The sequence below is a fragment of the Anolis carolinensis genome, chromosome 5 (genome assembly GCF_035594765.1).
Source record: "Anolis carolinensis isolate JA03-04 chromosome 5, rAnoCar3.1.pri, whole genome shotgun sequence".
Classification (NCBI taxonomy): Eukaryota; Metazoa; Chordata; class Lepidosauria; order Squamata; family Dactyloidae; genus Anolis; species Anolis carolinensis.
The window spans coordinates 84,188,516-84,201,551 of record NC_085845.1 but is presented as its reverse complement, the minus strand read 5'-3'; the positions used below and the strand labels follow the sequence as shown (position 1 = coordinate 84,201,551).

The 13,036-nt window shown below is 40.4% G+C and overlaps 2 protein-coding genes across 5 annotated transcripts in view; one reads left to right on the top strand and one right to left on the bottom strand.

Moving 5' to 3' along the window:
- The window catches only part of rint1 (RAD50 interactor 1), a 28,782-nt gene extending 22,918 nt beyond the window's left edge, over window positions 1–5,864 (top strand). For all 4 annotated transcript variants that reach the window (XM_008111558.3, XM_003221535.4, XM_008111560.3 and 1 more), the window contains 3 exons: window positions 1,147–1,327; window positions 1,410–1,528; window positions 2,786–5,864. In XM_008111558.3, the coding sequence (XP_008109765.2) occupies window positions 1,147–1,327; window positions 1,410–1,528; window positions 2,786–3,008 (523 nt within the window). In that variant the 3' untranslated portion in view covers window positions 3,009–5,864. The remainder of the gene's footprint in view (window positions 1–1,146; window positions 1,328–1,409; window positions 1,529–2,785) is intronic.
- Window positions 4,192–8,408, bottom strand: efcab10 (EF-hand calcium binding domain 10). The gene is made up of 4 exons (XM_008111561.2): window positions 8,250–8,408; window positions 7,851–8,015; window positions 5,485–5,569; window positions 4,192–4,424 (listed from the first exon to the last, which is right to left on the bottom strand). The coding sequence occupies exons 1-4, from the start codon at window positions 8,344–8,346 to the stop codon at window positions 4,388–4,390; spliced, it is 384 nt and encodes a 127-aa protein (XP_008109768.1). The 5' UTR covers window positions 8,347–8,408; the 3' UTR covers window positions 4,192–4,387.
- Window positions 8,409–13,036: the final 4,628 nt, after the last annotated feature.

Here is a 13,036-nt window from a genome sequence, read left to right as displayed (position 1 = left end):
TGTAAGTCAGAGCATGGTCCAGAGTAACTCCCAGGTATTTTGGTGTGCTGTAGTGTTCCAGTGGGATTTGTTCCCAGGTGATTCTCAGAGCTTGAGATGCTTGTCTGTTCTGAAGATGAAAAGCACATCTCTACGTTTTAGATGGATTAGGGATCAGCTAGTTTTCCCTGTAGTAGGCAGTAAGAGCACGTAAAGCTTTGGAGAGCGAGCTTCTGTTCAGCCATTTCAAAGCTCCCTGCTTGAGTGGTGATGGCATGGTCGTCAGCAGTGGCTAATCATTTGTGTAAATGGTAAACATTGGTGGAGTTTCTGGAGTAAAACAACTGCTTTTAAAGTAAGTCCCACACAATTAAATAGAAAATAACACTTTAAAACCAGGAACAAATTTTTTTTGTTACATAGTGTAATTAATAAGTTTCCCCGTCTGTAGTTAAAAAACAATGTGTGGAGAACATCTCTCTGTGTTTCGGATGGTTACCATGTATCTCACATTAAGGTGGGGGGGGGGGAAGCTTTCTGAATCACTTTTCCTATTAAAAATTGTTGTGGGCATTTGCCCACAAAATGTAATGCTTTGGGATACCTTTGAGAACTGCCTAAAAATTCAGTGAGAAGGTTAAATAGAGTTGTGTATATCTTTATTTTCAAATCCATCACAATTCCACTTACATTCTAAATCATTTATTCTGAATCAAGCTGTGTCTTTTACACTTGTCACTCTACTCCCCCTGCTTTCATCTTGTAATTTAATCTAATTTTACCAAATTTATTATGTAATAGAGTTTTCATTTATTTTAGTTAACTATTACAGAGTTTTAACACAGTGATTAGTGTCTAGTAGTCTGTGTATTTTTTGTTTTTTTGTCCCTTATTGTTGATATGGTCAGTGGACTTTCAATAATCAGATCTATCTAGCTATTAAGATACACATTTAGATTTCTTCCTCTTCCCTTCGTTCGTCCTTGTTCCAGCCAGATTTTCATATATGTCTGCTACCCTGTCATGCTCTACTCCAATTGACTTGAGCCAGATACAAAGGAAGAGCATAGGTTCCTAATTCAAGTGACACATTTCATTCCAAATGGCAGACAAACTGCAAGTTGGAAATGTAGATACTTTGTAGTGATAATTTTCTGCTTCTTTTAGGTGGCTGTCTTTACCGTCTCAATCAGAACAGGCAGTAATGTCTTTGTCTGTCAGTGCCTGCTCACTTCTGCTCACCTTGAGAGACCGGCTGCTACAGCTTGAGCAGCAGCTTTGTTTCTCATTGTTCAAAATCTTTTGGCAAATGCTTGCGGAGAAGGTGGATTTGTTCATCTATCAGGAAGTAAGTCTTGTGTCAATAGTGCTTAATAATAAAGATGTTCAGAAAATATTAAGTAATTCCCCTATTATTCATCTACTTGTAGATCATTCTGGCCAATCACTTCAATGAAGGAGGAGCTGCGCAACTCCAGTTTGATATAACCAGGAACCTTTTCCCTTTATTTTCACATTACTGCAAGCGACCAGAGAATTATTTTAAACAGTAAGTAAGCATAACTTACATTAATTCATTAGAGAACTTGTTTTTTTTTTAAATGAAAGAAGGAATGAGTTATAATGTGGGCCTCTCTTTTCCTTTTTTTCTAAGCACAAAATCTTTAACATAGTCTTTTTGCTCCAGAGGGCCCACATGTAGGAATGGGTTGGGGCTTCTCTACTGCCCCAACACTCTAAGACATCCCTTTCCCCCCTGCAACCCCCTCAATTTTTCATTGTATAGGAGTAGGTGGGAACTAAGTTTTAGATGCCTGCATGGTAAGATTCCTTTGAGTAGGGAAGCAGTGTGATGTATGGGAGGAAATAAGTTGTGTGCATGTAACTATTTGACATGGAAACAGAGAAATAGTATTTCTGCATATCTTGCCCCTAGACTGGTACACTGAGGGCTAGATGCTGCTTGGCAGTTGCCCACTTACGCTGTAAACAAGTACAAATAATTACTTCTACTTGAAAGAATTATAATTAAGAATTATAAAGTAATATAATTGTTCTCATCAAATTAACTTGGAATATAGTAGTCAAATGATAGATTCTTTAAGCATAATGAGTTTTTCAGTTTTCTGCAAATAATTTGATTGGTGAGACACTTCTCACGTAATAGGCTAAGATACGGGCTGTTGCATTGGGTCTTGTTTTAATTGTGTGCAACTGAACTGGTGCAAGAAGACTAATCTCATTTGTTGTCGAAGGCTTTCATGGCCGGAATCACGGGGGTTGTAGTGTGTTTTTCGGGCTGTATGGCCATGTTCCAGAAGTATTCTCTCCTGACTTTTTACCCACATCTATGGCAGGCATCCTCAGAGGTTGTGAGGTATAATATACTTCACAGCCTCTGAGGATGCCTGCCATAGATGTGGGTGAAACATCAGGAGAAAATACTCCTATCTCATTTGTCTTGCACCACTGAAAATACTACACAGAGTGTCAGGGAATTTTGCTGAATGAGGTGTATTGTGATAATGGGAAAGGAGAATCTTTGAAAATCAGACTGAGATCCCTTTTGCAATCGGATACCTTTCCTTCACAGAGGAAAATCTAGTGTGGTTAGTGGACCATTTTGACTTTCCCCCCCTTTGAACACTTTCTCATTCCCTGTGGGTTTTTTTGAGCATCTTCTGTTTAAAGATGGCTTACTAAATGTCATGATGTTCTTGTGTTTGGAAGACACAAGATCCACGCCTGTAAAGGTTCTGTGGCTCTTCCACAGTTTTGAATACAACTTTTTTGTTTTCTTCCACAGTATAAAGGAAGCCTGTATTGTACTGAATTTAAATGTCGGCTCAGCTCTGCTGTTAAAAGATGTGCTACAATCGGCTGCTGACAACCGAAGTGGAATGATCTCGAGTTCAAATCAGCCTACAGCTGTAGCAGCATTAAATGAACTTGGAATCTACAAGTTAGCTCAACAGGATGTGGAGATTCTTCTTAATCTGAGAACAAATTGGCCTAGTACTGGGAAATAAGCAAAAATAATAGGTTGGCGAAACACTAATTAGTATTGTATTTTATGAGAAAACAAATCCAAACTTTTGTATGCTTTTCAGTTATTTCGGGTGTTACATTTAGTATGTAAAATTGCTTTTTTTAAGCCAAGAAGAATCTGTTGGTTATATGCCATAGTTTGAAAGAGCACTTTTAAACTGGCAAAGATGAGTTGATATTAAGCTGAACAATATATTTAACTTGGCAGGTATTCTTGTCAAGAGCCATTGGGATGCTCTGTTGAGTCATTGTAATAAGGGGAACTCTTTTCAGCAGATGTTACAACACATTCCCCACATGATTGGGACGAACCATGAAAGGAATAGGTGAGGATTGTTTCAAAAATCTGGGAGATTACATTTTTAGTGTGAGCGAAGGTTGTTTTCCCTTGCTTGTCCTTGTGTCGCCGAGATTAATTTTTTGTGTTGTTTGAGAACAAATCTAGTCAGTTACATCTGACAAATCCGCAGTGATCTCCTATCAAGGCTGTCATCTATGTAGGTGTCACAGGGTTGAACTACTGAAGATTGGCTCTGACATAATAATATGCAAATTGTATGGATGACATTCCTCCTAGACAGTTCTACATAATGGATTAATATATTGATTTTGGTCACCAGGATAATACTGCTAATATAGACAATTGATAATAGTGATTGTTCAGGAATTCCAGAATGTTTTGATTTGGAAATCTACAATATAATGTGGAAAACAAAAGAACCCCTTTGCATTTTTAAAAAAGGGTTTGGCAAAAAACCCTACTTTCTTGAGTTAAAGATGAATAACAGGATGTACATACAGTATATCTAAGCTTTCATGATGGGCAGAAGTAAATGAACAAAGGGTAAGTTGGTTTCATTGAATTTTTTTTTTCCGTATCAGGAGCGACTTGCACCAAGTCGCTTCTGGTGTGAAAGAATTGGCCGTCTGCAAGAACGTTGCCCAGGGGATGCCCGGATGTTTTGATGTTTTTACCATCCTTGTGGGAGGCTTCTCTCATGTCCCTGCATGGAGTTGGAGCTGATAGAGGGAGCTCATCCGTGCTCTCTCCGGATTGGAGTTGAACCTGGGAGCCTTTAGGTCAGCTACCCAACCTTCAAGTCACAAGGCTTTAACCCACTCCGCCACTGGGGGCTCCGGTGAAATAAAACGGACTAAAACATCTTGAATTTTGACTATAAGGCAATCAGCATTTATTTGACAAAAGAAGGTTATATACAAATTAAACTTTTATGAAGGAAATATGAAATTCCATATTTTGCACAATGGTAATATAATTAACACAGCCAGACACAGTCATTACATACGATAATTTTTCAGAAGGTAAAATCGGAATCGGTTCAGCATCACCAAATTGAGATTAAAAAGATGCCCACATTTCTCCAATTTTTTTCATCCTGTTAGATAGACAGAGAACCAAAATGAATATATACAAACAAGTCCTATTCATAAATACTGCAGAAGGCTGAACACAGTGTCTTCAATCATATTGATCAAGGAAACACCTCTATTTTTAAACAACATTACAAGTTAACTTTTAAATGTATTCTGACTCACAATCAAATGTAGGCACATTTCAGTAGATTTGGTGGACTGGACATGAATATGCTGGCTGTATCCTCCTTTAGCAGCTCCTCTAGTTCCCTAAAAATGCTATGTAAAGGGCAAGAGAGGAGCTAAGTTGAATGTCCCAAGAGGGAGATATGAGGAAACTTCTACAAAGTAGCCTTTTGGCTCCATACATGTGTTTTGTGCTGAATCATTGGTTTTCAAAGAAGCTTTTGCTTCTTTACTTTTATATAATGTCGTTTCCCTGTGGCTATGGCCTCTGCTGAGAGCCAGTATAGCATTGTGGTTTGAGTGTTGGTCTACAATTCTGGAGACCAGGGTTCCATTCTGTGCTTAAACATGGGAATGGACAGGGTGTCCTTGAGCAAGTCACACACTCAGCCTCAGAAAACCCTATGATAGTTCTGCTACAAATTGGAACCAACTTGAAGGCATACAGCAATATGCCTTCAAGGCAACAACAGCCTCTAGTAACATACATCCCTTTTAAAATTAATCACTTGACTTCCAATAACATGTTTATAGTAAAGGCCAGCTTATAAATGGGTTTTTGGAATAATGTGTGAAAGAACTAATTGCATATCCTACAAATATTGACCACTGTACAATGAAAAGCATAATCTTGGTGATTAACTGTAGGCACTACCAGCTAAGATAGCTGAGCACAGCTATGTGAAATTGTTAGCAAAATATTCAGCTTTTGGGATTCCTAAAATCCATTAGACACTGGATTTTAGGAAAATCCCTCTAACTGTGGGAGGAAGAAAGTGAAGAGCAGCTATGTGCAGAGGGAAAGCAAGCGTAGGAAAAATGCAGATATGTTGACATCAATTGATATGTAGTGCGTAATAACATTCAAGAGTTAAGAAACATTCCAGTTCAACTTACACATTTTCCTTGAAGACGTTTTGTGTAATTAAGTCCGTTTCTTGGTAGGGTTCATCCTCACTACTTAGTCCCAATGCTTCAAGTGCTAAAATATTGGAGAAATTAAAGAATCTTACAAGTGTTTGTACTAACAGAATTCAATTTCTTAGGAATTTGCCTCACCTTCTTGTTCTGTTTACATTTAGTGGTTCCCACCTTGGACTCTAGATGTTGCTGGAGTATAGCACCATTATCCCTATTCAACAGACACAGCTGGGGCAACTAATGTTGTTGTTCACTGCTGGTTGTATATAACACTGACTGGAAGGGAATTCTGCCCAACAAGTGATGAATGTGCAGTGCATTACCTATGCTCCAAAATACATTATCTTTCAAATGTGTTTGTGCGCCTAAGTCTTCCAGTGCTTTTCTATAGTATGCTTTGGCCCAAGTGTAGTCAGAATAAAGAATTCAGTATTATCTACACTTTGAAGGTACCCATGGAGGTTCTTGAAATATATCCCCTGTGGATATGGGGTTTGTATTCTATAGTCACTGAATTTACAACCTAATATAAATTATGTGTAGCAACATTAGAACAGGGGGCCTTCCTTGTCATTCAGCTATACCTTCAAAATTCAATGGAATTATGTTGTGTATTTGGCAGATCTTGCGTTCAAATACGTATGATTTAGTACAGTTCACACCTTGCTTTCTCCATATGGCAAAGAGAGGAATACAAATGGAAGGAGCAAAAGAGCCCATGAGTTAGCAGAGACAACAGAGCTCCCTCAGATATCTTTCAAATGTCATCACTCTCATCATGAGGAATTAGATATTTCTGTTGTGATGATTGGATAAAATGGTGATGTCAAAAAGGATTGCACCTGCAGGACAACTACCCGGGTCCCATGCACTGGCTTTTTCAGATCCTTTTTATCAGAATCAGGAAGTGGTTTTAACAAAGATGGGTATGGTGCTTGAGTGTCCCTGCTAACCTTTTCTTGCACTTGCCTTATTCTAGTTAATGCAGAGTGTATTTTCCAGGGATTTATTACATGAGGCAAAGAAACTGGCATAGCAGCTAGACTGTCACCTTTGGTGACTCTCCCTATCACCGCTCCCTACTGGCAGGTAAACCACCTCTGTGCAAGCAGAAATGTGACACCAGGTGCAGGATTCGCCCCCTCCCCATTTGCTATTCCCAAGGTTCCCCCCCCGCTTTATAACATGTATTTATAGTTCGTCTATAAAACATACTGAAATGATGCAATTACATGAAAAGTAAAAAATAGAGGAACCTTAGCAGTGAAAGGTGAGGTTACGAAGGTGCATGAAAGTATGATGGCATGACTATCAAATCAGTGCAGTTGTGCTACTGAAGAGAGGTAGGATATCAAAGGTACTAAGCATGGGCTGTATCCACTGTCTAACGTGACTGTTGGGGCACTAAAAGTCTTTACCAGGAAGCAGGCAAAAACTAGAAATAATCCCACAATATGCCATTTTCACTTAACCCAGTAGGATTTTCCTTTTATGTTCCCTTGAGACTATTTATCATGTCAGAAGTGAATTGAGAATACAGTTATAATGTATAAAGAACCACAAAGTTTAAAACTTGGTATTATACTAAATTTCCTTTGACCAGAAGCTGGTCAAAGTGCCTCTGGTGTCATTGTGAGAAGGTCCTCCATTGTGCATGTGGCATGGCTCTGACTGCATTGTAGTAAGTGGTCTGTGGTTTGCTCTTCTCCACACTCACATGTCGTGGACTCCACCTGCCCCCCGAAATTTGTCAGTTTTTTTTAAAACCTGGTTTATTCATGAATTTTAACTGATTAACCAAAACCCCGTGAATTGAAGTTTTATCTGTCGTGAGTGTCCACTGACGTTTATCGATGGAGCCTGATTTCTGAATTATTTTGCATTATGGAACTACCTTTCATGATTCGCCCTGAATTTTTTTTTCCGGATGGTCCTGCGCGGCATGTCTCATTAAGAGTGACATCCACTGTATTAACGTGAGATGTATTCCACACTGGGCCTTCGAAGTCGCCCAGTGTTCCGTGTGTCCAGGTGGAAGTTTCTCATCCAATCTCAGCCACTGATTGAGGTTCCGGGTTTTGGCCTGCCACTTTTAGACTCTCGCTTGCTGGGGTGTTCCTGCGAGCATCCTGCAAGTTCCTGCGACTTGCAGTTTGCAACTCTGGAGAATGCAGCCTTAATAGTGACAATAGGAAAGACTCATTGCTAAACTAGAAAAGGCTTTCACGATATTTGCAAGCATGTCTCCCTGTAGTCCTTTCGAAATACAACTTGGAGGCAACAGTGCCTTTAGGAAACACCACATCTCAAACAAGATGAATAAAGACAAAATAAACACCCACCTCCTTTGTACTGCGCTAGATTTATGGTGCCTCTGCCTTCCACGTCGAGCATCCCAAACATGGTATCCAGGTTCGACTCTTCCATAAGGCAGGGATATTCCGAATTGGTCAGCTTTGCCAACTTTATTTTCTCCAGGGTCCTTATCAAAAACTCCCTGGGCCTGTCTGTGAGACAAGAACGTTGGCTGGGTTACATATTCGGCCCTCCAGGTGTTTTGGACTTCAACTCCCACCATTCCTCACAGCCTCAGGCCCCTTCCTTTTCCCCCTCAGGCGCTTAAGCTTAAGCGCCTGAGGGGGAAAAGGAAAGGGCCTGAGGCTGTGAGGAATGGTGGGAGTTGAAGTCCAAAACACCTGGAGGGAGGGCCCAAGTTTGCCCATGCCTGCTGTATTGATTACCTGGGCGGTAGAACAGCAACAAGGCAGTCAAGGTGTGCAGAAGTTCCGGGATTTTGTACTGCGCCAGGTATTCGCGGCCTTCTTCCTCACGGTCCATCGCGGTTGCTAGGAGACGGGAAAGAACGCCGGGTGTCACGTGGCGAAAGGGCACGTGCCAATCAGGAGCTCGAGCCAGACTCCCTGTAGCCAATCAGAAACGCGGCTCAGACCGCGGCGCTATTCGCTGTCTTCTTTTCTTCTGGGAAGGACGATTTTACCTCAGAGCCGCCTCTCCCTCTGAAAGACATTCCTGCTGCTTCCACTTTCCCCAGTGACTCTAAGAGCCCTTGTTTCCCCTAATTGCTCTGTAAGTGAAAGTTTTAAATTGTGCCTTAACTATACAACTCTATTGTGTCTGTGTGCCTTTCAGTCGTTTCTGAACCATGGCTGAGAGAGTGTGGCTCACCTAAAGTCACTCAGTGGGTTGTTGTGAGTTTTCCGGGCTGTATGGCCATTTTCCAGAAGCATTCTCTCCTGACGTTTTGACCACATATATGGCAGGCATCCTCAGAGGTTGTGAGGTTTGTTGGAAACTAGACAAAGGAGGTTTATTTATCTGTAGAAGCTCCAGGGTGGGAGAAATAACTTTTGTCTGTTGGAGGCCAGTGTGAATGTTGTAATTAATCACCTTGATTAGCATTAACAGCTTTGCCAGCTTCATGTCCTGGCTTCAGAGCCCTGGCAGACTGTGCACAAAGAATCTGCAAACTCCACCTCCTCCAAGGGGAACAAAACCACCTAAACTGTGCTCTCCAGGCCAATGGATACTCCACCACAGACATCAGAAGAGCTGCAAGGCCAAGAACAAGCCACAAGAGTAAAGACAAAGATCCACCCAGAGGAAAAGTGTTCTCATCAGACATCAAGGGAAACACTGACCGCATACGGAAGCAGATGAAGAAACACAACCTACAAACTATCTACAGACTCATTAAGGAAATCCAATGAATGCTACATTCAGCGAAGGACGGGAGGGATCCTCTCACCTCTGCAGGAGTCTACCATATACCATGCTGCTGTGGACAAGTCTACCTAGGGACCACCAAATGCAGCATTGCCCAAACACAATCAAGGAACATAAAAGGCACTGCAAACTAACTCAACCAGAGAAGTCAGCCAGAGGAGAGCACTTGATGAACCAACCTGGACACAGTATATTATTTGAGAACACAGAAATGCTGGACCACTCCAACAACTACTATGTCACACTACACAGAGAAGCCATTGAAATCCACAAGCATGTGAACAATTTAAACAGAAAGGAGGAAACAACGAAAATGAACAAAATCTGGCTACCAGTATTAAAAAACTAAAATTAGAACAGTAAATAAAGAACAACACTCTGAAAACAGGAATTCCAGACATGAATCAATCAGAGGCAGCTAACACCTCCGAACAAAGGATTCCCCTAGGCAGAAAGAAGCCAGGACATGAAGCTGGCAAGGCCATTAAGGCTAATCAAGGTGATTAATTACAGCATTCACAATGGCCTCCAACAGACAAGAGTTCTTTCTCCTACCCTTGACCTTCCGCAGATATATAAACCTTCCTTACCTAGTTTTTCCAATATACTTCACAAGCTTTGAGGATGCCTGCCATAGATGTGGGCAAAACATCAGGAGAGAATGCTTCTAGAATATGGCTATACAGCCCAGAAAACTCACAACAATCCTGTGATTCCGGCCATGAAAGCCTTCGACATCACTCAGTGGGCTTCCATGGCTGAGCAGGGATTCAAACTGGTCTCCTCACTTACAAAACACTGTCTCCCACAGTTACATGAATTTGCCTGGTCGGGGAGGCCATTTGGATATATTCTTAGCACCAGGAACATATTATTGTATGATTTGTCAGCACTACATAAGATGTTGTGATGTGGATACTAAATCCTGCTAATCTCTTGGGAAGATATGCGGGCAAATGTCAGCGTGCTGGAAGAAGCAAAGACCACCAGCATTGAAGCGATGCTCCTACGCCATCAACTCTGCTGGACTGGCCATGTTGTCCGAATGCCCGAACACCGTCTTCCAAAGCAGTTACTATACTCCCAACTCAAGAATGGAAAATGGAATGTTGGTGGATAGGAAAAGCGATTTAAAGATGGGCTTAAAGCTAACTTCAAAAACTGGCATAGACACCAACAGCTGGGAAGCTCTTGCCCTTGAGCGCTCTAACTGGAGGTCAGCTATGACCAGCAGTGCTATGGAATTTGAAGAGGCACAAATGGAGGGTGAAAGGGAGAAATGTGGCGAAGGGAAGGCATATCAAACTGACCCTGACCAGGACCACCTTCCATTTCAATCCCACCCATGCGAGAAAAGCGGGATAAAAATAAATATGTAATAATTTGGAAACCAATGTCCTCATTGCAAAAGAATATGCAGATCAAGAATAGGGTTCTACAGCTACCTACATATCCACCACCAAGACACAACACTTGGAAGGCCATTATACTCAGACAACGAGGGATCGCCTAAGTAAGCATTTATTGGCATAGCTATGTTACTGCAATTTGTATACTGCCAAAGCCACTGGGTTGGAACTGATAAGAACTGATTTCATTTGAGCCAAAATAGGTGAATATCTTGAAACTAGAAGAAAATGTTTGTTTTTCGGGGGGACCTAAGGAGAGAAGAGATTACAATTATTATGCTGCCTTATACTCTTACCTTAACATTATTTTCCAGAGTAGATTACACAGTCCAACAACAAAACAATCTTGGGGTTTTGTTTTTTAGGCCCGTTCCAGTGGATATTTGGGGCTCCAATTCAGAAAATTGCATTGCATAGACTGCATCAGCTCTAGTTTCTTAGATATGGTTATCATGGTTTTCTATAGGCAAGCAGATGGTGACTGGTAGATGGCATGTGTTCTCAAAAACTAGAGCCAATGTCTCTGAAAATATATCAAGGAGGATTAGTACATCTTAATCCATATCCTCGTTTAGATATTGGAAACCTACCTCAGAGTTGTTGGTCACCTTAAACTACTGCATACTTTTAAACTATTTTAGCTGTCTATACACTATTATGTGGTAAATGTGTGTTATGTGATATAATAGGTTTATTGAAGTATTTTAATCTTTGGTTACTTTTTGGTTAGTTATAAGTTTATATCGAGTTTGTTTTATTACTGTTTGATTTGAATTGTCTCCTATTTATTATGGCATTATTGTTTGTCACTTCTGTTGGAAGCCGCCCTGAGTCCCCACGGGGAGATAGGGCAGGTTACAATTAAAGTCTTATTATTATAGTCTTAAATCAAGTTGTTTCTAATGTTATCTTTAGGTTTTAAGCTCAACTTGATGGACAAACCTGACTTCTTTGTAATAATTCTATTATCTGTCAACAACGGTTTTGTTTTTTTGTCTACTGTTTTAAAAATGTATATTATTTGTTTGAACTGTATCTAGAAAATAACAACAAACTGGTGCATTTATTGCAGCATAACCTTTTGTAAAGTAAAATGCAGTTACGTAGAGGTATTAAATCTTGGGTCTTTCAGGAAAATTAATTAAATAAATAAATAAAATAAGAGCCGATAAGGACAAAGCAGTGCCATTTTTGGAATTGGCAGGTCAGATATATTCAGAAATAGGGCTAAATTTTAAGGCAACAAAATGTGTGTTGTTCAGTGTAATCAATGCCTCAGATTCTGCTTCCTGCATTTGTGATTGGGTTGGACTCTTTTTGTCCATCTATGTTCAAGTGTTTTTTTAAATCTCTCTCTCATTGTAAAAGCCTAGGCTAGGTTTCAGAAACATCAATTAGACTGAAGTCTTTTAATGAGAATGTGACATTAAACAGGGAATGAAATGTGTGAATAAAATGTCAACTACAGGCAGTCCCAAAGTTACAAACATCCAACTAACAAATGACTCATAGCTAAAAGGTGAAACAACAGGAAGTAAGAGAAATCTACCCCTTGGAAGGGAAATTCACTCCTGAAAGAGCGATCATAGGGAAAAGGTGTCTCCATAGAAGCTTTTATCGCCCATCCTTGTTTTCACAGCAAGCCACATTTTTCAAAATCCAGTTATCACAGGGACAGAAAGTGAGGTGAAATTCTAAACAGGGGCACAGATAGCAAAAACGAATACTGTACCACAGAGGTGGTGACCCTTCCCTATGCTATCCAAAGCTTATATATATATATATATGTGTGTGTGTGTGTGTGTGTGTATCTCCATACACACACACAGACATACATACACACACCAATGTCAGGACAGGTACATTTTTAAAGTGTAACTCCAGCCAAATACATATTTTTTTATGCTGCCTTTTTTTACATGTTTGCGTTTGGAATTCCTTCAAACTAAAGAGGTGGCAGTGAAGAGCATTATAAACATTCAATTTCTAGTAAGGCAGAGAAAAATTAGGATGCAATGGATATACAGTTGTCTCTGAAAACTATATTACTTAGATTAAAACCAGACCTATGTAAAGAAACTATCTTTTTCTAAACTTAAAGCTCCCTTGGCTCAGTCTAGCAGCAGCCTCTTGTGCTGCAGGAAAGGGACAAAAAGTGCTTGACTCCTGTTTGTGCAATAGGCTAGCGGTTGTTCATTTCCTGGGGTTGGGCAGTTGTGTCAAGGGGAAGCTGACAAAACCTGTTGGCTCAGCGCAGACTATTCCTCCCATACTTTATGTCCTGTATGATCTCCCCATTCACAGCCTTGTTGTCCTGCTCCCAAGGTCAGCATTTCAGCTTATACATATTACTTGACACAGACTACCATTTGCTG